We start from the raw sequence: 22,725 nt of genomic DNA, 5'->3' as shown, positions 1-22,725 counted from the left end.
TTCTGGTGGGGCGGGGAATCTGTATTTGTTTCTCATGCACCGTGTACCAGCCGCCATGCTGGGTCCCTGGTGTCTTTCAGTCCATGGTTACTGGTGCTCTGAGGAGCGGTCACCTTCTGCATTTCAGTGTGCCTGTGTCCTTCCCACAGCCATGTGGCTCAGTGGTCACCAGGCTGGGCCCTAAACTCCAGCATGTATTCTCAGGGGCTGGGCTCAGGTGTCCCTTTGGACAGACATAAGCTGGTCATCTGGTCAAACAGATACCTGTGCCAACCTTGCACACTGCAGGGTGAACCTGCATGGATGTGTGTGGTATTGGCTCTGGTGGCGCAGAGATGCACCACTGTGACCTGCTGGGGAGGACCACAGGAAGCAGCATCGTGGAGGGGGCGCTTGAGCTGAACGTGATGGGTGAGCAGGAATGGAAGTGACCACCCTGCAGGATCTCCTGTGGGTTGCCACGTGTGGATGGACTGTGGGGACGGTGTGGGAGCTGCAGGGAGCTGTGGGAGGGGAGGCCGCAGCACAGGAGCAAAGGCTAGGGGATAGCCTAAGTCCCAACCCTCCCCGTGCAGGGCGTGCTGTTCTGGCCAGCTGGCAGGCCATCCCATACTGCGCTGGAGGGGCAAATGCGGACTCAGGGAGGCTCTGAAGGCACGGGTCCTCATGGTGATTTCAGGATCACAGGCCTAAGGGAGCTATGGAAGGGGGCAGTTTGCTCACAGGTGAAATACTGGGGTTCTTGTGAGGAGCAGATGAGTTGGGGTATCCTCCCCCACTGAGCTGCGGTGTCCTCCACTGCCATGGCCTAGCCTGAGCCCCCCTCACCCCACAGTGAGCACAAGCAGGGCTACACCCATGGGACAGTGAACCCAGCCCACAGAGTCTCAAACAGCGTCTCTCCTTGACTTTTCAGAATGGAAGAAGGGAGTGCGGACCTGAGAAAACGAATGTCCCGGTTAGAAGAAGAACTGGACCAGGAAAAGAAAAAGTACATCATGCTGGAAATAAAGCTGCGGAACTCTGAGCGGGCGCGGGAGGACGCGGAGAGCAGGAACCAGCTGTTGCAGAAGGAGATGGAGGAGTTTTTTTCTACCCTAGGAAACTTGACTGTTGGGGCAAAAGGTGCCAGGGCCCCAAAGTAAAAGGAATGGCAGAGCTCACTTCTGTGCCACATCTGCTGATCTCCAGCCATGCTCGGAGTCAGAAGCCTCTGAGTCTCCGGAGGGGTCAGGTGCTCCAGAGCCAGCTAGAGAGAGAGAGATCCTGATACTCCTGTGGGGACTGTCAGGACCCCACACAGACCAGGTGGGATCTAGATGCTGCTCCAACCGTGCAGCTCCCAGTGAGGGTCAGAAGGGGACGGTACCAAGAGCAGTGCTTAGCCCTTACCCAGGAAATGTCCCTCATGGCCACAGAAATGGAGGGCACCCAGGATCCAGGCAGCTGCCGGCAACAGTTAGCTTTCTTTATTAAATGTGCTCACAAAGCATAGTGCCTTGCTACCTGGCTCATTTCTCATGCCACACAATACAGGGCTTCTCAGGTGACTGCTCCTGTTTCTCCAAGGGCTGGGAGCACCCTGAGGCATGCCCGTGGGTGGAACAGCAAAGGCATCCTGAAATGGATATGAAGCCCCCAAGGGGCAGCAGCCTTGTGCTTTCAGCTCTCTTGTCTGGGCGCTGAAGGTAGGACGCCTTTCCTCACTCTCCCTGCCTCCAGCCTTCTGGACCTCTGCAGCTAGTTTGTGTCTTAGGAGGTCCCCTGGGCCTTCCACCATGGCCCCAGCTCTGCTCCAGGGCCACAGCCTGAGTGGGCGCCCAGTGCCAGTGCTGTGCCTGAACGAGGTGTGGGCAAGTGTGGCTACCCTGCAGGAGGGCTGAGCTAAGGCCATGGGAAGCACCTGTTCCTGGTCCTCCAGGTGCCCACGCCTCACCCTGGGCCCCTGCACGGCTCCCTTCCAGATCCCCCTTCCCTGCTGTTCACCCTCCTCTAGTTCATCCTCAGACTTGAAGGCACCGTTAGGGCAAATCCCTCCAGAAAGCCTTTCCCATCCACAGGGCACCCAGGCCAGGCCCGGCTCGGCTGGAGCTCCCGGGCTGTGCTTCAGGAGGCAGTGCAGCAGTGCCTCTGCGCTCAGTCACCTGTTCCCCTCACGGTGTCCGGATGTGTGGCTGGCCCCATGCCGCCCCTCAGCAGTAACCTGTAGGGGTTTGTTCAGGGAGTGGTGGTCACCAAAGCGCCCAGTTTCTGACCACAGGCCCTAGAAACGTCACTCAGGCCCAACCAGCCCCACCCTAGAATCAGGTATAAACTTTGCCCACACAGGCTGATGCTTCAAATGCCAGGGGTTCAGTGCTCCCAGGAAATGCTGGTTTCCCACCGTGCAAGACAGGGTGGCTCCCACAGTGTGGCCAGTTACCCACCGTCTCCGGGCAGCTACCAGGAGGTAGGCATCTGCCTGGGGCCCTCAGCAGCGTCGAGATCTGGGTGCTGGAGCTTGGGAGGGGCTGGGGAGAGCGGCGTCTGTCTTTGCTCAGCTGCTGCCATGGCGAGCCAGCTGTCTGGGTGATGGGATTTTCCCCTGGGGTTGAGATGCTGCCCTCCCCTCTATTCAAGTAGAGAGAAGAGAATACGAGGTGACTTTGAATCCTCACAGCAACCCAGCAAAGTAGGAAATTGGCCCTATTCTCTGTATTTAGAAGAGAAACTGAGGCTTGGAGAAATCAGGTGGGTACAGAGGTGCATTCTGATGACCCTGTTGAGTTTTCTCGCCCCAGCCCTGGAATTCTGATTTTGACCTGGAGAGAAAATGCCACCAGGCTATCAAAGGAGCAGAGGAGACCGAAATGGGTTTCCCATGATGAAAGGAAGCTTGTCTGGCTCAGCCACTAATCCTGGCAAAGGCTCAGGCTCCTGCCGAGTTTACAGTAGGGATAGGAGCTCGTGAACGCCTGAGCCACGTCTGCCACCTGCTGGCCCAGTAGGATCTGCAAATGCAGTTCTTATCTCAAAATGAATTGAAGTGACTCAGTTCTGTTTTCCAATCTCTAGGTAACCAGCACCAGGCACCTTGTCTGCAAAACATCTGACTTGACTGTCAGGCACACCGAGTGACTGAGGCCATCGGGGCTGGTCGGGGTTGGGGGAGGCTCTAGTATCCCCACCCCTACCCCCTTCTCTCAATTGAGTTACATTTGCTGAATCTGTTCCCAAACTGACAGATTCCCACTGTGCTACTGTAATGACATCATTTAATATGAAGTAGACCCATGAATTATGAACATGAAATGGCAGGGAACTGATTCATTGAAACCCTGGAATGCTTTAGACAGACTCAGTAGAAGCACGCTGCTAAAAAATGTTCTCAAATTAAGTATGGATGAGTGAGACATGTAAAACTTGTGTTCGACTTTAAAGAAATACTGGAAATTGTGAATGTCCCATACCAAAAAAGAGTTGGCTTTTATTAAAAGAATAACATGAATGTACATGTTCTTTAAAGTTAAAATACAATTTTAAGGGTATGTGTGTGAGAGAAACAGAAATAGGAAGAGAGAAGAGGAAGATTCCTTGTCTTAATTGGCTTTTGAGTGATGGACCAGGACTGAATCGTATTCCTGAAATAATTTTGGAATGGAACTCATATATCCATGTTTCCCTGGTCTGTGGGTAAAAATGGGGTCAAGTTACAACAAGGTTTCATGGATTCTCTCCCTCTCCTTTTGATGCAGCACCCCAGGGCCCTGCAGAGCCCGCCTCATATCTTAAGTAGTTCTCTCACGGTGTCCTGAGTTCCCAGCTAAGTAGCTGTGACATTGACACACACTGCTGCTGCCTCTCTGTACTCCTGCCTCTACTAAGAACCCCCACCCATGCCAGGATTGCTGTCCTTTTCTACCAGCCACATTGTTACTACTTCCATCTCCCACAGCAAGCCCCGCAACACTTTGAGCACAGGGGCCTCACAATGTGTTGCAGTCTGTGAAGAAGCTGGTAGGACAGGATGGGGTCATGAAAAGCCCAGCAGGAGCCAGATACTCAGGGTCTGTCACCCCTGGTGAGAGGCTATTTTTATTCTAAGGAGATAGGCAAGTATTTGAAAGCTTTACATTAACTCACATGAATTGAGTTCCATTTTAATAGTGGAAGGGGGCAAGGGAGAGCTTTTGAAAGATGGAAACTCTTGAGCATGTCTCTACACTGCTGAGCATGACCCAAAGGATAGGGAGAGAGTTGCAGACAAAACTGCAAACATGCTTACCTTACATGGCGTCCCAGGAGCTTTTGAGCAGGAGATGCTTTTATTCCCATAAAGCTGCTCAAGCAGTAAAGCACAGCAGTTTTCTTTTTCTTTTTTTTTTTTTTTTTTGAGACGGAGTCTCACTCTGTCACCCAGGCTGGAGTGCAATGGCGCGATCTCAGCTCACTGCAACCCCCGCCTCCCAGGTTCAAGCGATTCTTTTGCCTCAGCCTCCTGACTAGCTGGGATTACAGGCGCATGCCACCGCACCCAGCTAATTTGTTTGTATTTTTAGTAGAGACGGAGTTTCAACATCTTGGCCAGGCTGGTCTCAAACTCCTGATCTCATGATCCACCCGCCTCAGCCTCCCAAAGTGCTGGGATTACAGACGTGAGCCACCACGCTGGGCTAGTACAGCAGTTTTCAAGCGAAGGCCCTGGGGCCCACCTGCCAAGATGTGGATCCTGCCCCACCACATGCCACAAGCTGGCTTGATGACCCCACTCCAAGACAGCTAAATCTCTGTGCTATCTGGACATTGGGTCTTAAGACAACCCAATGGTTTCATAAATCCCAAGCCCCTGCACTCACCCCACAGCTGGTTAAAAAACTCACCAGGTTTGAAAACTGGCAGCAGCTGGACCAAAATGCCTGGTAGAGACGCATTTTTCTGTAATTATTTCCTTTCCCTTCTTTCAGTGAGCTTTTGATAAATGTCTGTCCTGTGTGCTAAAAGGAGACAAGGGGCAGCATCTGGGCCACGGGGGGCTGAGGAGTAAAGCACGTCCCTGCGCCCAGGCCTGGTGGTGGTAGTAGCCGTGGCCGTAGGGATGGGGAGCCTCAGGGTCAGCACGTGGGTTCATTGGTTCCGCTGTACACTGGAGCCAGGCGGCTCCAGGTTCTAGAACATCTTTTCCTTGCAGCACATCAAATGGAAACACAGCCTTCGGTTCACATCACTATTCTGAGTATGTTTGCCTAGAGACAGAGCTCCATTCAAACAGACACGAGGGACAGCTGCTTGAGGAACCTGCACACCAGGGTGCTGAACTGATTCTGGTGCCAGTCAGGATGACCGCGGCAGCCAGCACTCACTGAGTGCTCGCCAGCCTTGGCCCTGCATGCACATGCTGAATCCTCCCAGCAACACTGCCAGGTGACATTAGGCTTCCCACAGGACAGATGACAGAGCACAGCCCCAGAGCTGAGGCACTTGCGGGCAGTGAAGCAGCCAGTGAGGGCAGGATGCTATCTGGGTATCTGGCACCAGAGTCCATGCCCACATAACTGTAGTATTACAGTGTTGCATGCAGTGTCCTTATGCCACACTTTGAGGGCCATGAATATTGCATTTTCAGAGGACAGAGATGGTGTAAAAGATAGGCTCTAGTCATTAGCTTACCCAGCCCACCATTTATGGAACACCTTCTCACCAGGCATTATCTCCAGTAGGGCAGCCTCTTCCATCCAGGGGACCCCAGAGTGAGGCATCAGAAGATGAGAACACAGGATGCTATCAAGTAACAGTAGAGGCATGGCTCAGCCAGACTGACACTTGTCCGAGGTGACCTAAATTCTGTCTTGACTAAGCTCACCTGGACCTGCATGATCCCGTAGATCTCAACTCTTCCAGGACCCTGTCCCATAAAGACACATGTGCCTTTGGCTTCTCCCTTTAAACTCCTCAGTCTACCCCTCACTTCTCTCAAGACAGTCATGATTTCTTCTTTACATTTCCAACCAAGTTTTCCAGTCCTTTTCACCACCTGCTTTGCCACTCACTCACTTGAATTAGGCCCCACTCGCACCTATCCAGGTCTAACGTCTTCCATGTGGTATATACAAGAGGAATCTTTCCACTATCTTCCTCTGTCCACAAAATGATGCTAACAAATACAGTGCAAGGGCCATACAAGCAAATGACACAGACCTCACAAGGAAAGAAACTACCAGATTGGAGAGGTCTACAGGCAGGTGAGGGAGCACACCCATATTTCCCTTCCTCCCACTCCTGTTAAGTTGGGAGTTGATACCATACCTGACATGCATTCTGTCATGGACACTTCAAACTGATATATGCAAATTGCAAAACACATTGCATATTTTTTTCCTTGCACCATCTCTTGTGTGCTGCCCAATCGCTAGGGCTCACAGCCTTCCCCCAGCTCCAAACCCTAATCTTGGCGACTTCACCTGTGTCACGGCAATACATCTAAATGAGTCCCTCTCCTTCATTTCTGCGGCTCTCACCTGGGTATCTTGGGCTTCAGTCACCAATCTCCACACCTCCAGCCTAACTGGATTTGCTTCTCTTGGCAGTGACGGCCCTAAAACAAGGGTCGGGTCATAATACTCCTTTTCCTCCTCACAAACTACCATGGGTTCCTATCACCATCAAACTCTTCTGGGTAAAAACATCAGACCATTCCTCATGTTTTCAGGTCGGATCCTCAGCTTGTTTCAATTCCAAACCACAATGTGTCTTTCCTCCATTTCTCCCTGTGCCCACACCAAAGCCAGGCCATTCCTTACTGTTTGCTCATGCACTCACTTAAATCTGCTTGCCTTCCCTTCCCCTTATTTATGCCAAGGCTCAAAATGCAGCTTCTCTGTGAAACCCCTCTCATTTCCTCTAATCAATCCCTGTGGCCAGGTCCTTGTTCCTCCATATACACCATTTCAAGGCTCTGTCATCCATTTTCTATTTCCTGCTCCCAGCTTCCAGCCCAGGTGTTAGACCTATGCTTCCATTAATTAATGAAATTAGTAAAGTACATGTTAGACAGAAACCTAAACTTTACAAAGCATATTTGAAATTATCTTTTGGTTTCAAATGAAGTCCAGAGAAATACCGGTCTATAACCTATAACAGCTAAAAACCACAAAATCACTACAAATCAATCTTCACTTACATCAAGTTAATATCTTTTTAGGAACAATACTTAAAAAAAAAAGTACCTAAATTAACAAGGATGAATTACTCTGCTATACAACTGGTGAAAATGAAAAAAATAAGTTTATACTCAACACTCTTGACACTTGCTTTTGCCACCCAGTTTCTCCTGGGAGGCATGTCTATGACAGCGATGAAACAGCTCAGCAGCCACAGGCCGCTAGAGGGCAGCCTCTTCCTCTCCGCTCAGAGAAGGGCAGTGTGAGTTCAGGTGAGGGCAGAGACAGCACGGTACAAGGGTCATCTGGAGCAAGAACTGAGCAAGATGGAGTGGTGTCATCACAGCGGCTGGAAAGCTGCAAACACTCAAAGCTAAAATCTCTTGCTTGTTTTGAAACAGACCCCAATTTTAAGTACTTATTTTTGCCAAGAGGTCAGGATGGTTGTTCTCTCACATGTTTACCAAGAACTAGGTTAAGGGCATTGAAGCGAAGTTTCTTTTTTAGATAAAGTTTATCCAGCAATTTCAAACACCAAAAATGCAAGACCAGATCGACCAGATAACCAGGGTGATAGTTTAGGCTCTTCACAATCTGTATAAAATCCAAATCTGAGAACCAGCCCTAGCAATACCCCTTTTATCCCAATCCACGGGCAATCCTAAAATTGCCAAGAAAAACTTTACCACAAACAGATTGTTTTCAATGAAAAAACTCTTAATGTCATAACTTTCATACCACTTTTTTCTTTTTTATTTAAAATATTATAACCAATTGACAAACTAGATAACATTGTTTACATTCCAGTGGTGCATGTTTAATGACTAGGGCATGAATGATGAAAAACCACAATAATGATCTCAGCATTCCCTACAAAGTGCCCCATTTTGTTTTGTCTAGAGGAGAGGGAACAGAACACGGGGAAGGAGAGGAATGAAGGAGGAATGGCATCGCAGAGGGAGAAAATCAAATGTCAGTTATCATACTCAGGTTTCCAGGTGTGACACCCTGTTGACCAGGATAAACTGTAATGAGAAAATAGATGTCACAGTCCAGGAAGACACCTAATTCAGTCTAACTTCATTATTCAGCTAAAAGATTTAACAGCTTCTCAAAAATATACCAAATATTGGGCCTACAAAAGTAATTTATTTCTTCGTAAAATTTACTAAGATTTACTCCTTTTGTAAAATGTAAAGAATGGACTGATATCACGAGCAGGTTTCTACTTACAAAAACAGTAAGAATGTCAACAAGCACATCTAACACAATTTTCCAAGATATACAGTGAAAGACTTTACACGTGTCTCTTACTGATGTAAGGTATATACTTTACATACTTACTGGTATTGTGTCAACATTGGCTAAAAAGGAACATTTATAATTCACACTCAGTAAAGATCTAACAGTCAGGGCAACAGCTTACTTGGGAAAGCATAGAAAATTAGTGTGAGGTAGTTCAATAAAAACCTAGTTTAATTTGTAAGTCATTGAGAGAATAGAACATTGTGCAAAATTAATCCACAGGTAATGTTTCTCAAAAGTTTCAGTAACTAAGAGAATCGAAACCAGAAATGGCCAGAAAGTGTTACTCTTACTAGACTCTCCTTAAGAGCACTTAATGAAGAGCAGTCAGTTTGAAATTAATTAGGACTTTTGTTTTCCTTACAAGTTTTCTAACCGTACCCCAAACTATACATTTCTGCTTCAATGCCCTTTACCTCTTCATCTTTCTTGCTAGTAAGGAACAATTAGTTTCCTTTGATTCCGGAAAAACCTAAGAGAGATCAGTAGAAACACAATGCACACAAAAATGCAACAGGATACGGAGAGGTAACATTTAAGAGGGCTGCTAATGACAGAACGGTGGTGTTTGGTTTTTCTACTGGTAAGAGAAGTTTACTGGTGTCATGGGGCTTCATGCATCCACTCTACAGCTAATGTGTGACTAATGAACAACACTCACAAACTACAACAGTATTTTTGAAAACATACTATGTTTTAACCTCAAAATGTTGTGCAGGCTAGTGCCTAGGCAACACTAAGAGTTAAGTCTTCATATGTGTAGCAGATACTGGCCAAGAGTGTCAACCAAGTCTTATCTGTAACCAAGGAAAGAGCTTCACTTTCCCGCTGCTGATTTCACTATTAGACACTGATGTCCTCTTCCCTCCATCTTTCAGACAACATAGCAAGATTAGCATAGAACAGAACAATGACAAGGCTGGCAGAGAAGAGAGCTTCTTTGCATACTGTCAAGCTTCTCTGGATTGTTAAGGGGGTTGCGTGTAGGCTTCTCATTTAAGAGGCTGGTGTTTCTCTTCGCAAGTCTGGTATGAACACACTGTGCCTTTACCAACTTGGAAAAGTGTACACCAAGAACAATCAGCAGCCAAAGGTACAGGACACACTGAAAACTGTTCAGCAAACAGTAGGACAGAGTTGAGATGCCCTATTTGCATAAAGTATAACTAAGTGAGCCCAACAACACAATGGTTTTACAAACGGCCAGTATATATTAGAGGCTAAGAGAATAGTAACCAGGAAGACATGGGTAAAGAATTAGCATCTCTTTCTCAATCTATGAGGATGAATAATAAAAATCTTGGTCAAAATAACTGTCTGAAAGTAAGACAGAGAGTATATTAAATATATAAAACCGAAAAACCAAAATTATAGAAGAAAGGTGGCTTTACACAAGTACTACCTGATAGAAATGTTACGTATAATTTCTCTCGGAAAAAAAAAATGTTTAAGATGCTTTAAGGATCCCCAAATAAAAAGAACCAATACATATTTAGCTTTATAAATTTAAGAGGAAAATTGTATTTAGATGTAATTTAAAACCTAGGGCACACATTTAACAAAGAGACCTTGTATTTAGGACATAATTGTTAAGTATCTTAGTTTATGCTAAGTAATATGAGTTTGTTTTCTTTGAATTGAACTGATGGTTGGCAAGCGGCAACTGGCATTTAAAACAAATGATACATTCAGACACGTTTTTCCTTCCTTAAACAAAAATCCGTATCAACAGAGATGGCTTCTCAGAAATCAAACATAAAATATGAGACTCTTCTGAAAGCATGTCTGCTGTGAAAGTGCAACCGTGACATAATCTATCTTGCAGAAAATAAAGCTAATTGTCAAATTAATATAAAAACATTCATTCTCAAATTTCTGCTAAAATTGTGAATCCAATCTTTCCTGTCTACAAGAGGTGTTATAGTCTGAACTTTAATTTGCCTCATCAAATTAATTTTCTAATACAACATGGTGCATTAGATTTGCCTAATCTAACGCACCATGTTGTGTTAGAAAAAGAGAATCATGACCCTAGATCATCAAAAGCAAATACCATTTCAAAGTATATAAAAAGGCTATTGTATTTTAATCTTAAATATTGCACATTAACAATTAACAACGATCTAAAGTATCTCATTCAAAAAGAATTTTGCACTAAATATATGAATAAAATGTCAAGCAAACTTTCATGTTGAGCCACACCTGTTCTTTCCTGTTGGTCACGAATTCCAAAGGGCTTTCTGCCTAGAACCTTGCTGCTTATGTGAGAATGCATTCCTTAGTTCACTACATGAAATCCCTCGTTCAAGAGATAATAAAAGGTGCCTGGGTCTATTATAGACAATGTATTTCAGAAATAACGAGACTGAAAGACATTTTACTTAGGAAAAATTCAGTTATAGAGAAATAATTCTGTAGATATAAAATGTAAACAGTTAACATACACTTGTCAGGAGCAGCACCATTCTTACACTACTCGACATCCACATTGCGTGTTATGTTGAAAATCAGGTATAAAAAAATGAAAGACTCAGACTTAATAACCACCATTTATGCCTGCTCTGATCAATGTGAAGAAACAGTCCTTAGAAAATGATATCCTATATATGGCTGTGTGCTACTATTTTCAGATGAACGGTATATTGCTCATTTGATACATCACCTACACAAATCTAAGTAGGCTTTGGAACCTCCCAGCAGCTAGTATAAATACGATTATGCTACAAGTAGAATCAAATGGCCAGAAACACCAGAAGAACTGGTGCTCAACTGACTGACACTCCAATAGGAAACCGGAAAGGTCCAAAGGCCCGAGGCTGCAGGAAAGGGAAAGACCAGACTCTAGAACACTGCTGGGACTTACAGCCTGAGTGGATTAACTCAGTGTATACAAAAACAGGCTCATCGCTAGTAGAAGTGAACCATTTGTTTATTTGCATTGAAATGTATTATTCATGAAGTATCCTCTTGACTTTATGTGATCATAAACTTTGAGCATGCCACAAATTTGCAGAATACACCATATTCTTTTTACTTGATTTCTGTTGGGTAGGGTGGGGACATAAGGTGGTGGTAGACGCCCAGCATCTTCACAGACATGCTCTGAGTTATTCTGCCACTTAGATGATGGGCTTTTGCCAAAGTTAAGTAGGATTGCCTACCAGTTCTTGTAACTAAATTAGGATTGGCAAGTAGCAAATATTGGAGGTCTCTTAACACGTTCATCATTTACAGTAGTTATTCCTGAATATAACTGGCTACAAGTTATTTTCCCTCACTCCTCTGGGGTTATTTCATTGATAAGCATATAACCCTGAAGGATAGTATCATGAACAAAACATCTGAAATAAAATCTAATAAAAAAACTATAAAAATCTTAAATAATTCATGATATAGGCAAGTCATCACATAATAGTTGCTTTGATAAACAAAATCTTACAAATTCAGTTAAAAAAATCAGCAGCATAAGATAAAGCAAATATGCAAAAAATTTAAACCATGATAAAATAATTAGGTTTACATTATACAGTTAATTACAGCAAAAAAATACAATACAGTTTTGTTGCTGTTTTGAAACACAACTTAGGGTTTAAATTACATCACTTGAAATTAAAAAAAATAAACTACTTTACTACAAAATGAATTCTACATTTTTTGAAAAATCACTCAAAAATAAGACCACTGAATTGTTTTCAAAGTAGTTCTATCAATGACTAACCGACTCCCCATCCCTCCCACCCCCCCAAGGCCCAAGTAGTCATCTACAGCAGCCCAGAGGCCCAGCTGATGCTTCTAGACTGCTGTCTGTATCCGAGGCCAAAGTCGGATCTGTTGACATTGAAGATACATCATTGACGGACGATGATGACGATGGATGCTGAGAGCCATTGATCACTGCTGCACCTGTGCTATGAGAAACAAAACAGCAAATCAGTTGCAGACAGTTGCAGATCGAGCTACTTGCACTGCACTGACTGCCTCCAGTGGTAATTTTTCCTCTTGGATTTAGAAGGTTCACTAAAAATAATTGCAAATGATATCCAACACATTAACTTAAAAACACTCTTCATTGACAGCTATGAAGTGAGAATTCTGAAAATGTCTAGAAACGTGGAGTCCTATCCTTTCAATGAATGTGTTTTTCTGTTTAAGACAAGAATTTTACATCTAAGCCACACTTAGAAATTGTCATGCAGCGCCGGGCGCGGTGGCTCAAGCCTGTAATCCCAGCACTTTGGGAGGCCGAGGCGGGCGGATCACGAGGTCAAGAGATCGAGACCATCCTGGTCAACATTGTGAAACCCCGTCTCTACTAATACAAAAAAAAAAATTAGCTGGGCATGGTGGCGCGTGCCTGTAATCCCAGCTACTCAGGAGGCTGAGGCAGGAGAATTGCCTGAACCCGGGAGGCGGAGGTTGCGGTGAGCCGAGATCGCGCCATTGCACTCCAGCCTGGGTAACGAGAGCGAAACTCCGTCTCAAAAAAAAAAAAAAAAAAAAAAAAAAAAAAAAAAAAAAGAAATTGTCATGCAGCAAGATCCATGAATGGGCTCCAGGGTACGTGTGAATACTGCTGATAATACATGCAAAGCTGTCTGTACTGTCTTTTTTGGACAGAGGATCTTAAAGGACTGTATAACTACAAAAGTTAAAAACTACTTCCCTACAAAAAACGTCTTCACAGCGTCTCACTAAAAGAAAAAAATTAAAATGATTCAAGATGTACTTCTGGCACATCTTGTTTTAAAGCAAATGCCAAGAAAAAGAATAAAATAACTTTAATTGGAAGGAACCTTAGTTCACTACCCCAGTTTACATGAGTTTATGTGACATGCCAGCATCACTCAAGTGGCCTAGTTAAGTAAACTTGGGTCTTCTTATTTCTACTCTAATACTTGATAAACATAAATATGGATTTATTGAACAGATAAAGTAGGAGCAAAGAGTTTCCTTTGCCAAAAGTAATACCTAACAAGCATTTCCTAGATTTTAAAAAGTAATAGGAATACCTGAGCTAGAGACAGAAATCCTCTCAAGAGGGTTGGTTTAGGAAAGGGACAGGAATGACTTACACTGGGGGATGGAGAAGAGTTAAATGTCACTCATGCACTAGGCTGAGTACTTTTGAAACACATGAATACTAAATAAGGATCATTCCAAATTTGAATAATGTAAGTTACTTAAAAGTTCTCAACAATACATTTATGAAACAAAATCAATGGTCTTCAAACTGAACACTGAACAGAATTTCTGAGGGTGAGGTTCAGGCACCCAATGATGCTGAAACCAAATGGGCTGAAAACCACACTGCTCCTGAACCCAGCACCTGCGTTTGAGATCATCCCTCCGTTCTGTCCAGAAGAGCAATAGAACACTTCAATATGAAAGGTCCTCTGCTAGCTTTTCTTCAACTACAACAATAAAATAGGCAATGTAGTGCGAATAGGAGAATCTTTAGGGAGGGTACTGGGAGACAGAAAGGAATGGAACCACAAGAGACAAAGTAGGTGATGGGAGCTGAAATGGAATAGAAAAGCAGGATGAGCATCTCAAGCCTGAGAGATGAGAGGAAAAAGACGTGGTAACCTCCTAGACCCAAGAAAGGTCCATTAGCTTCCCAGCCAGAGTGAAACTGAGATAGCACATTCTTTTTAGTCTGATCAATACTTGAAATGAGTCTTTTCTGATTGAACAGTATATCTGTGTCCCATACATAGTAGACAATGGCTAGTTTGTAAGACTTATACTGAAACATTCAAACCATAAAAGGGCTCCAACATATACAATTTTTATGTATGCCTCTAGTTCAGGGTCTTATTATTTTATCCAAATGTCTTAATTTGATAAAAATTAACTTTAACTTTTAAATGCACTGTTAACTTTTGAATCTAAAAATCAAGTACCTATGGGGAAAAAAGGCACTTGTTTTCTCTTTAAAGTAATACAGTAAATTCTCAAATATCTGAATGGTAATAATATGGAAAGTATTTATTCTTGGGTATCTAAGTCATTCTTCTCTCAAGTGAGTCTACACACTCAAGGCAGGCAAACTTACTTTACTATTAGCCAGATCAAAATAAGATAGAAAGGCACTCAATAGGGAAGAATAATAGAATTCATTTTAAAAATCAAGTGGAAATGGTACTGTGGTTATCTGATATTTTGATTTACCAAACACTATTCCTTCTGTTTTAGTACATAATTAAGAGCTGAATATTTTTATAACAGCTCAATAACACTTGCTAACACTCTTCTTTGCAAACTGTAACTGAGAATACAGAAAAAGTCAAGAAACCTTAACTCCTATCCTTTCCACTGACTTATTTTGCAACCATAAGCTAGTGTTGAACTAGGATTCAAATTATTCACTTATAAATTAAAAACAAATACAACTACTCTAACTCATGAGATTATTACATTTACTCAAACATCTGGCACTCCAGCTATGCCACTCACTTGGATAGTAGTATGCTGAAGTATAAAACTGTCCCACATAAGAAACTTTTCAAATCCCATCCTCCATTATGAACAATTCAGTTATACTACTACTATATAGCAATACAAAGCTAATTAATTACACAAAGCATTTATAATAGAGCTTTAAATTTGTTATAAGTAAACTGTAGAGAAAAGGCCATTTCCAAAATAGGTAAAAGCTGTCAAAACCAACTTATATTTTCAACAGGATCTATACTATAATCTGGAAGTCTGCATTCCTGATCAAAGATTTAAAATATACAACTCTAAAATGTATAACCAAAAATGTCAAAGCAAGCCACAAAAAATGACTTAAACAATTATGTTTAGTATACAACGTCACTATGGTTTAAAAAACCTTACCCATATACAAGATGCTAGATACAACCTCTATTTTTTTTCTTTGAAAGTAAAAAGTTTCTGAAGAATTAAAATGGCATAGTTTTACTTCAAAATCAAGACCTATTTTTTGAAATACTACTCACTCTTCAACGCTCAGCTTAAATTTCACCTCCTTCATAAAACTGTCCTAACTTCTGTAGCCAGAGAAGTCTCTGCTGCCAGCCAGACACAAAATGGGAGGCTGAAAAAACCACACACTCTGAAGATACTGTATCAGTTCATCTACATAAAAGATTTGGAATCTTACGTTATTTCAAATTTCTGAACTTCAGTTTCCTCATCCATAACATGTATGCAATAATCCTACACCTTGGGGTCCTAGGGGCTAAATGACATAAAGTATATAAACCACTACTGTCTGTCATGTGGTATGTATTTAATATGTACGTTACCTGCCATTTAACTTTTCTCTTCTATTCTTTATACTTTTAGTTGTACTAACATTAAATATAAAATCAGCTTATGATTTTAAAAAAGTTTTAACTCTTACAAATCCAGTTTTCTTCTTAGAAAAATAGTACTTTCTAGTGATGGTTTTAGTATTACTGCCTTAGTTCAACAAATCAATAATATTAAAAAGAGAAAGACAGCAACTTCGTATCACATGTACTAAATTTTGCAGTAACGCTTTTATTTATCCAAAGTAAAGACTGTCAAGATCACAGAAAGGTAAGTATATTGAATTTTGAGAAGTTTCTTCTTTAAAGACATGGCAACAATGCCAACAAAAAGTTTTTAAATTTCTGTTCTTGAACAGAATGTCAGTGTCATAGAAAAAGATGTGCATCTCATGAATAGTCAGTTACTGATGTATTAGTATAATGTATTAGTAGAAAAGTCTATCAGTGCTTTCTTTTTTTTTTTTTTTTTTTTTTTTTGAGACGGAGTTTCGCTCTTGATACCCAGGCTGGAGCGCAATGGCGCGATCTCGGCTCACCGCAATCTCCGCTTCCTGGGTTCAGGCAATTCTCCTGCCTCAGCCTCCTGAGTAGCTGGGATTACAGGCACGCGCCACTGTGCCCAGCTAATTTTTTGTATTAGTAGAGACGGGGTTTCACCATGTTGACCAGGATGGTCTCGATCTCTTGACCTCGTGATCCACCCGCCTCGGCCTCCCAAAGTGCTGGGATTACAGGCTTGAGCCACCGATCAGTGCTTTCAAATTTCACCAACCAAACTAAATTTCCTTACACTTATTAAACCTGGAATAATAATGGTTTTGCAAATACGGGAAGAACTGCAGGTTTCAGGTCACTGAAGATTACAACATGAAAAGTAAACTGTAATCTTATCCATGCTTATATTGTAACCAACCTAAAGGAGAGGGCTGCCCCCGTATAACTCCATTCTTGGTTCTCTCCTCCAGGTCCATAACTTCCTTATATATCAATTCTGTAAAAGAAGCAAACAAAAATGAACTTTCCAAAGTCTAAGAGCCAATCTCACAATGTATGTATGGTTTAAGTGGAAATTTTTATACATGTGAAGTACTTCAAAATGTGTCCTTACAATGACAGTTAAGTGTCAGTCTAAGATTCCTAAGACTCAAAGATGTTAATTGATAACAATTCCTTGACACTCAACAATGAATCATGTTGAAAGGAAGTACTAATCTTCCCCGTAACTACTGTTTCTGAAGTTGGTTTGAAGGTGCTGGAGTTAGAAGCTTTTTCACCCCACAAGCAACTTGTACTACAACACATCATACCACATACCATTCTGTACTACAATCTGTCTCAGTGAGGGCTTGAACCACGTTTGTCTTACTAACTTCCATTTCCTGAGTCCTGGCATAAAGCTTGGTGCACTGTGGGTACTCAACTAGATACATGCTAAAAAGATTTAAATCAGAGTGTGCAAAAGCTTCTTTAATCAGAATGAAGATAAACACATTTTCATTAGAGAAAAAGCAGCAGGTAAGCTACATTTCAACTCCTTATGAGTAAAAGCATGGTTATCACTTCCAAGAATATTTCTCCATGGGAATCTTTTTCTCTTACCAGGCTTCTAGACAGCAAGTGGACCACTGTGACAGCTATTCCAATGGAAGAGAGATACTGGGAGCTGCTCTGCTGGTATTAATATATGCACCTCCTACCTACTTAAGGTTATTTTTTTTTTTTTTGAGATGAGTCTTGCTCTGTTGCCCAGGCTGGAGTGCAATGGTGCAATCTCGGCTCACTGCAACTTCTGCCTCCCTGCAACCTCTGCCTCCTGGGTTCAAGCAATTCTCCTGCGTCAGCTTCCTGAGTAGCTGAGATTACAGGCAGGCACAACCACGTCTGGCTAATTTTTGTATTTTTAGTGGAGATGGGGTTTCACCATGTTGGTCAGGCTGGCCTCAAACTCCTGACCTTGTGATCCACCCGCCTTGGCCTCCCAAAGTGCTGGGATTATAGGTGTGAGCCACCACACCTGACCTACTTAAGGTTTTTAAGTAGACATTCAGACTCACAAGGCACACCACACTTAACCTTAATGGTGGATGCCACATCACCACCATTTATCTTCTTCTTTGGGTCAGGGAATCTTTTGAGAATTTTATGAAAGTAGGCAACCCTCTTCTGAGAAAAATATACAAACAAAAAATGTTGCATCAAATTTCAAGGAGTCTGTGTAATTCTTGAAGATTAAAATTCTGATGAAGAATCCCTGATTACAGAGTATTACAACATTTATATAGGCAATAAGGTAAAATAAGTGAATATGTTGGAATGAACAACAACTAGAGATAAGTTTGCTTGGTATAGTAACCTTGGGCTTGGAAGGAGAAAAACAGAAAGCACTGATAAAGGAGAGAAGAAGGCATGGTTTTCTTCAAAGAAACAAAAAGCCATGATAAACATTCGAAATAAGAGGATTTTTAAAGAGAGAAAACAGCGATCTTCAAGGAAAAGGCACAAAGGAATTAAGGCAGAAGAACCAAAACGAATTAGGAGTACTAACTAGGCAAAGCCATCTGTAGTTAATGGCTTTGGCAATTAATTTTTCTTTCGGCTATGAGCTAAAACTCGTAAGTAGATCTTGAAAAGGCAGTCTGAGTAATTACTGACATGCACCTGGGGCTAGGAGTAAAGGATACAGAATAAAGGTAAATGTTTTTTAAAGCAATCAACCCCCCCAAATATATTGTTATACAAATGAAAACACTGTATTTCACTGATTTTAAGATGTACTTTTTCAGTTTAAGATCTCTGAAATTGACTACATCTTATAATCAATGGTGCAGTACAATTCACAGTGTATTCTTTTTCTTTGTGGTACATAATGGTGTGCCTGACAACTGCTGGCCTATTAAGAGTCTATGATCAACCTAGACAACAGAGTGAGACCCAATCTCTACAAAAATTTTTTTAAAAAATTAGCCAGGCTGGACGCAGTGGCCCTATAATTCCAGCCATTTGGGAGGCTAAAGCAAGAGGATCACTTAAGCCCAGGAATTTGAGATCAGCCTGGGCAACATAGTAAGACCCTGCCTCAAAAAAACAAACAAATTAGCCAATGTGGTGGATCACACCTGTGATCCCAGCTACTGGGGAGGATGAGGCAGGAAGATCATTTGATCTCAGGAGTTTTGATGCTGCAGTGAGCCATAATCATACCACTGTACTCTAGCCTGGGCGACACAGTGAGACCTTGTCTCAGAAAAAAAAAAAAAAAGATTCTATAAAATACCTTATAGTCTATTGTAAAATAGTCGAAGGTAAAAATATCAGGTTAATGGTTTCATACATACTCAGTAAAGAGCTACATCTTTATATATAGGTATTACATATTCAAATCCACCAGACTCTACCCAATTTTATTGTTTTATCATTCTTTTAACTTTTGTCATGGGCTCTGCTAACCATGGGTTTCTCAAAGTTCAGAGAAAATCAATCTCAAAATCTCCTCAATTTCTATGACAAAAGAATCAAATTCATCCTTAGCAAAATAAATGTACAGATGGGTCACTTATTCATGTTTATACCTCTCCAGTCCCCTCTGCCTTCCCAGTATTTAGAGACTCAATTCTTAATAACAGGTCTTCTGCCAGATGAGGTAAAATGCAGGAGGCAGTGTGGGGTGGGGGCAGTGAAGGGGGAGTGATTTACTTACAGTCACATAGTTACAAAAGTGGTCAAAACACTGAAGGACAACAACATAAATGGAAGTTAAAAGGGACCCGGCCCACATGTCCCAAGGGATCTTTTGAAGAAATATTTGAACATTTCCATGACTATCAAAGCAATGTTAATTTCAGCCACATTCATAAAACAGAATAAAACTACTATATTAGATTTACCAATATTAAAAATTAACCCATTCTGTTGGCAAAGGTGAGGGCAAAGAGAAACTCTTATATAATATGGACAGAAGTGTACACTACTACAATTTCTTTGGAGAGTAATTTGGACATAACCAAAAAATATCCTTTGGCTTAGCACATCTCCTAGGATATTTCTCCCAGGCATGTTCTCATATGTGAACATGAACACAGCAGAGTTGTTTCTAATAGCAACAGACTGGACACAATTTAAATGCTCATCAAGAGGGAGCTGCTATGGAAAGTGTGACACATTCATACAGCAGAACACTAACCAGTTATTAAAGCAAGCAAGGCAGATATGTGAACCAAAAGAGAATAACCTTCCAGATATTTGATTATAACAACAAAGCAAAACGTATAGCATACACCAAACACAACCATATGTGATTTTAAAAGGGTGGAAGAGAGAAGTGGGAGACACTGAACACATTTGTATATTCACATACCATAGATAAACATATGAGAGAGCACTAATGTGTCTGTGTCTAGGGTGAGAAACTTGGGAACTTAAGATTAAAGAGGGAAGAAGACTTACTTTCCAACTATGTAAAAATATTATTATCAAATTTCAGTTATGAATTAAAAAGTCACGAATTTCTCTAGCATAATAAATCACCATAAAAAAACCAGAGGTTCCTTCACAGTTTCCCTCCAAGAATCCGATGAATGTACCTTTCCACTCTTCTATTGTGTGTTCCCTTTCATCTAATTGCTTGTCAGGTATCTTTGGTGGTGGCTGAAAGACACAAGGCAATAATAATTGCGTCAGTATGCTGGGAGTATTTTAACTCTTTTTAATTATTTGAAATACCAGCCAGACAGATGACTTACAAAAATATATCACTAGACCAAGACTGATCAATCATCAACTTTCTTATATAGACAGAATAGTTTGGGAAGACTCCTTCATTGCAGGAAAAAAAATGTTTAACTGTCTTTTTCCTTTCTTCCAGCTCTTGAAATTGCCACATTTTATTTACATCATAGATCGTAGAATTCTGTTTTCCTTTGGATACAGTAATTTGTTTTATATATAGCTGAGTTAGGATGTTCTCCCAGAGCATTCAACATCCTAGTTCTCTGGTTAGGTATCCAGGCAAGAATGCAAAAAACAGTGGGAAGTAACTTTATTTTGTTTAGGGGGGGACTCGAATATGCTCATAGTTTATTTAATGTAGTCTTCATGAAGAAACAGAAAATCATCATCATGTACCTACATTTTTATTTAAAACTGAAAGGTATCTTCCAAACCTAACTTTAATTCTAACTCTAAGAATGCAATGTGTTATATAAACATTAAGAAAAGAACTTACAGCTTCTGCTTCAGAAGGATCATACCAGACATTGATGTACGGGTGCTGGAGAGCTTCATCTACAGAGATCCTTTTAGATGCATCTATTACCAGCATTTTGGATAACAAATCCCTTGCCTGACTGGCTGCAAACGTAATGATGTTAATGTACATATATTTGTAAAAGTTTTCAAGTTATTAATCAATTTCAGCAATTTGACATTTTTTATTTTAAAAGCACATTTAAAAAATAATACTATGTTACATGCGATTAAAATATATAAAATTACAGAAAAAAATAACAAAAAACTAATTTTTTTCCACCATCCAGAGAACACCTTGAGTAACGTCCCATAAGAATATAAATACATATAAACTCACAAACACACACACACACACACACACACACACACACACACCCCACATGGGATTAAATGTATATATTTGTAAAAAGTACCTTTAAGTTTGTTGTGTTCTGAGTCAGCTGGGAAAAGTACATCAGGGAAGAGTTTCTCGAAACTATATCCAGCATATTTAGGTCTGTTTTCAACGTAAGTCCTTACTGTTGGTTGCAGTTTCTTCATGAATTCAGGACATGGTGTTCCAAGCTGTTCAATAACTTTATTCCATTGATCAATATCTAATATGAAGTAGCTAAGAAAAATACTCCATAACTAATGTTCAACACATTAGTCATATCCATATTACAATACAAGAAAATAGAAATTTAAAAAATCCTAAGAAAGGATGTGGCAGTTACAAATTTTATATCTCACAGGCACCTTGCAAAAGGCAATGATTGTAGGTGGACAGAAATGACCAATAAATAAGCTTTGTTAACCTTATTTATTGTGTGTGTGCATACTAACTGATTTTACTTTAAAATGGAAGCTTAATCTCACAAATTCTAAATAAAAACATAAGCGACTAAAAGAATAATGACAATTACTATCCACAGTGGCTCTAACTGCAAACTATGCTGATTTTATACAAAATTTGCTTTTTCTGTCAATTTATCAGAAAACATGATTGTATCTCCTAGACGATATTTCTATAACCCATCCTGTTTCATTGAGTTTTCTACACTAACAGAAAATAACCAGTTGCAATAAAAATAAAGGTTTCAATAAAAGTGGCAGTTCTTTTGCCATTCTTTGTTTAGCTTATATTTAAAAAATTTTTCTAATGCTCCGATGCTTATCAAAAAGATTCAGTTTTTCAGTAAGTTGTAAGGTTAGGATTTCCTGGTCTTCTTTGTTCTAGTCTTTACACTCCAAGACCATGAAGGCCAAGGACTAAAACTTGCTTACTGTAATCTTGTGAATATGGCTTTTCCCATTCCTCCTCCTAAAACAATTCTAAGTGTTACTAGCTGATAAACACATAACAAATCACTATTAATATAAATATTTAAAGTAGTGAGATAAAAAGCATGAATCCAAATCTATCATCAGTTTTATATGAAATTCTCAGATGAAAGGATCAGTATGTTATGTGAGTAATGAGACAACAATCAAAAGACACAAACCACACAGAACATTAACAAAAAGGAGGTGGGGGGAACAAAACAAAAGGATGGCCAGAAGCAACAGAAAGCTTCAAAATTCATATTAAGCTGTACATATTTCTAGACTTAAGTGTGTAATTATTAGAAATTTTTAATGCAAGCCATGATTTTTGATTTAGGTTAAATAAATCAACTCAAAGCCAGCAAGTAATTGTGCATAATTACAATTGAGCAGGGTTAAGAATTAACATATGAAACAATAAACAAGGGTAAGAAAAGTCTATGTTGAATAGTAGG

The 22,725-nt window shown here is 41.0% G+C and overlaps 2 protein-coding genes across 7 annotated transcripts in view; one reads left to right on the top strand and one right to left on the bottom strand.

Moving 5' to 3' along the window:
• Positions 1–11,816, top strand: part of LOC135271981 (rho GTPase-activating protein 22-like) — a 49,627-nt gene extending 37,811 nt beyond the window's left edge. For all 3 annotated transcript variants that reach the window (XM_064370116.1, XM_064370117.1, XM_064370118.1), the window contains exon 8: positions 917–11,816. In XM_064370116.1, coding sequence (XP_064226186.1) covers positions 917–1,145 — 229 coding nt within the window. In that variant the 3' untranslated portion in view covers positions 1,146–11,816. The remainder of the gene's footprint in view (positions 1–916) is intronic.
• The window catches only part of MAPK8 (mitogen-activated protein kinase 8), a 120,650-nt gene continuing 107,968 nt past the window's right edge, over positions 10,044–22,725 (bottom strand). For 3 of the 4 annotated variants that reach the window (XM_064370120.1, XM_064370121.1, XM_064370119.1), the window contains exons 8-12: positions 21,379–21,561; positions 20,943–21,067; positions 20,302–20,365; positions 16,635–16,712; positions 10,044–12,344 (exon numbers count right to left, since the gene is read on the bottom strand). In XM_064370120.1, coding sequence (XP_064226190.1) covers positions 12,199–12,344; positions 16,635–16,712; positions 20,302–20,365; positions 20,943–21,067; positions 21,379–21,561 — 596 coding nt within the window. In that variant the 3' untranslated portion in view covers positions 10,044–12,198. Of the gene's footprint in view, positions 12,350–16,634; positions 16,713–20,301; positions 20,366–20,942; positions 21,068–21,378; positions 21,562–22,725 lie in introns of all 4 variants that reach the window. The other variant, XM_064370122.1, reaches the window with a different exon arrangement.

This window comes from Aotus nancymaae, unplaced genomic scaffold (genome assembly GCF_030222135.1).
Source record: "Aotus nancymaae isolate 86718 unplaced genomic scaffold, 86718_ANA_hifiasm-v0.15.2.pri h1tg000099l, whole genome shotgun sequence".
Classification (NCBI taxonomy): Eukaryota; Metazoa; Chordata; class Mammalia; order Primates; family Aotidae; genus Aotus; species Aotus nancymaae.
The sequence above is the reverse complement of the archived record's forward strand: the minus strand, read 5'-3'. Positions and strand labels throughout refer to the sequence as shown.